This window comes from Anopheles bellator, unplaced genomic scaffold (genome assembly GCF_943735745.2).
Source record: "Anopheles bellator unplaced genomic scaffold, idAnoBellAS_SP24_06.2 scaffold01782_ctg1, whole genome shotgun sequence".
Classification (NCBI taxonomy): Eukaryota; Metazoa; Arthropoda; class Insecta; order Diptera; family Culicidae; genus Anopheles; species Anopheles bellator.
The window spans coordinates 84-2,018 of NW_026685904.1; the positions used below are offsets into that span (position 1 = coordinate 84).

General features: G+C 39.7%; 1 protein-coding gene across 1 annotated transcript; it reads left to right on the forward strand.

Annotated features, from left to right (window-relative positions):
- Positions 1 to 209: 209 nt before the first annotated feature.
- Positions 210 to 1,037, forward strand: LOC131214660 (putative nuclease HARBI1; the record flags this gene model as incomplete). The annotated part of the gene is made up of 3 exons (XM_058208996.1): positions 210 to 328; positions 393 to 828; positions 860 to 1,037. Coding segments are annotated over exons 1-3 (733 nt in total), but the record flags the coding sequence as incomplete, so codon positions are not given.
- Between the last annotated feature and the right edge of the window lie 898 nt (positions 1,038 to 1,935).

The following is a 1,935-nucleotide window of genomic DNA, read 5'->3' on the forward strand; positions in this document are numbered from 1 at the left end:
TCGAACTCGACGGTCGGTATCACGGTTTTCGATTCGAGAAGCTCCGAGTGCTAAATGTGCTAAAATGTGCTAAAAAGCTTAAATGTGAAAGCTTGTCAAGCTCTTCGAGTACGAACTGTCATTCTAGTGCATTTTTGTAAACATTGCATTGGTAAACAAAGAGCAGTTCAGTTGTGCGTGCGATTCTTGCCATTATATTAAATTCAAAGATGATTTCCGTGTATTACGTTTTCGATAGCGACAGTGATAGCGAAGAAATTGAAAATGTAACGATTCATCGCAAAATATTGCGATGTAAATCCGACCCACTGAATTTCTCATCAGCAGAGTAAGTGTGCACGAAATCGAAAATGATCAACCGATTTTTCTTTTATGTAATCATGTTGTTGCAGGTTTAAGAAAAATTTTCGAATCTCTAAGGAAATGTTTTTGACCATACTTTCCGAAATTGAAACCAAATTTCCGCCATCGAAGGGAGCAGGTCTGACGCCAAAAGAGAAATTGGCGGCTACATTACGATTTTTGGCTGAAGGCAGCTACCAACAAAGCGTCGGTCAAGATTGGAATGTGGCAATTGCCCAGTCGACGTTTTCAGTTATATTTCGCCAAACATTGAAAATATTGGAAGAAACACAGTGCCCAAAACGGATTAAGCTAGAAATGGATGACAGTGAACAACAAGAAGCACGGCTATATTTTTATGAGCAAAGTGGAATCCCGGGTATCGTAATGTGTGCAGACGGCACGCATGTTAAAATCATAGCGCCGAAGGATAACAGGGATCAGTACTACAATAGGAAAGGCTTTTACAGTTTAAATGTGTTGATGGTAAGTCCGATGTGAATGATTCCAATCATAGCTTTCTATAAAAGTGTTTCTTTTATATTTAAAGATTTGTGACCATAAAATGGCTATCCAATACGTCAACGCTGCGTACAGTGGAGCAAATCATGATGCTCATATATGGGCAGTCTCTGGCGTAGATAACTTTTTTGCCGAGAAATATCGAAGTGGAAATACAGTTTTTAATGTACTGGGTAAGTAACATTTTGCTTACAGCAAGTACCATTGCACGTTCAGAGAAACATTTTGTTGTACGAACATTCCATTTTTAAACTTTTAATTTTACTTACAGCTGATTCCGCGTATCCAAACCATGGATTGTAACGCCGAATAGAAATACAACTGTAAATTCTCCGGAAGCCGTTTATAATAACCGCCATGCCAAGGCAAGAAATATTATCGAAAGAAGTTTTGGTTTGTTGAAGAACAGGTTTAGGTGTCTGCTAGGAGCGAGACAGCTCCATTATGATCCGGTTATCGCCGGAAGAATAACGAATGTGTGTTGCGCATTACACAATTTTTGTATTAGCGAAAATATAATGGATCAGTAGATCTCTCTTTTTTCTATTCATTTTCTTAATAATAAGTTATATCAATAAGTTAATAAATAATTTATCATTAAAAAAATCTGGTTGAGTATTATAATACAAACAGAGCTGCTCTTTCCGCAGCAAAAAGTTGACGGAAGCCGGATTGTCGAATTCGACAATTCATTCGAGTTTGATAATGCCGTGACTGCCGCGATAGCAAAATGAACGCGGATGAATGTTCGAGTACTCGATTCGAGTTTCATAATAGGGGGGATAATCTGTGAAAGGTTGTTTTCTTGGATAAATACCGAAAATAGGTTGTTCACGGAGCGCCAGATGGCAGCACAATCGCCGCTACCGCCAATCGGTTCCGAGCGCTTTCCGGCTCCGTCACAATCGTGCGGTAGCATTTTCGAGGCGATAATATGATCTTCATTAACGCTCATGATGCCACAGTTCCGTCCGGTTCTTTGGCGGCAATGATTTTGGTGTACACTTCCATTTTGGTGTACACTTCGAGCGCGACGGAAAAATATCGAAACCAATCCACGACGGTGTCTTG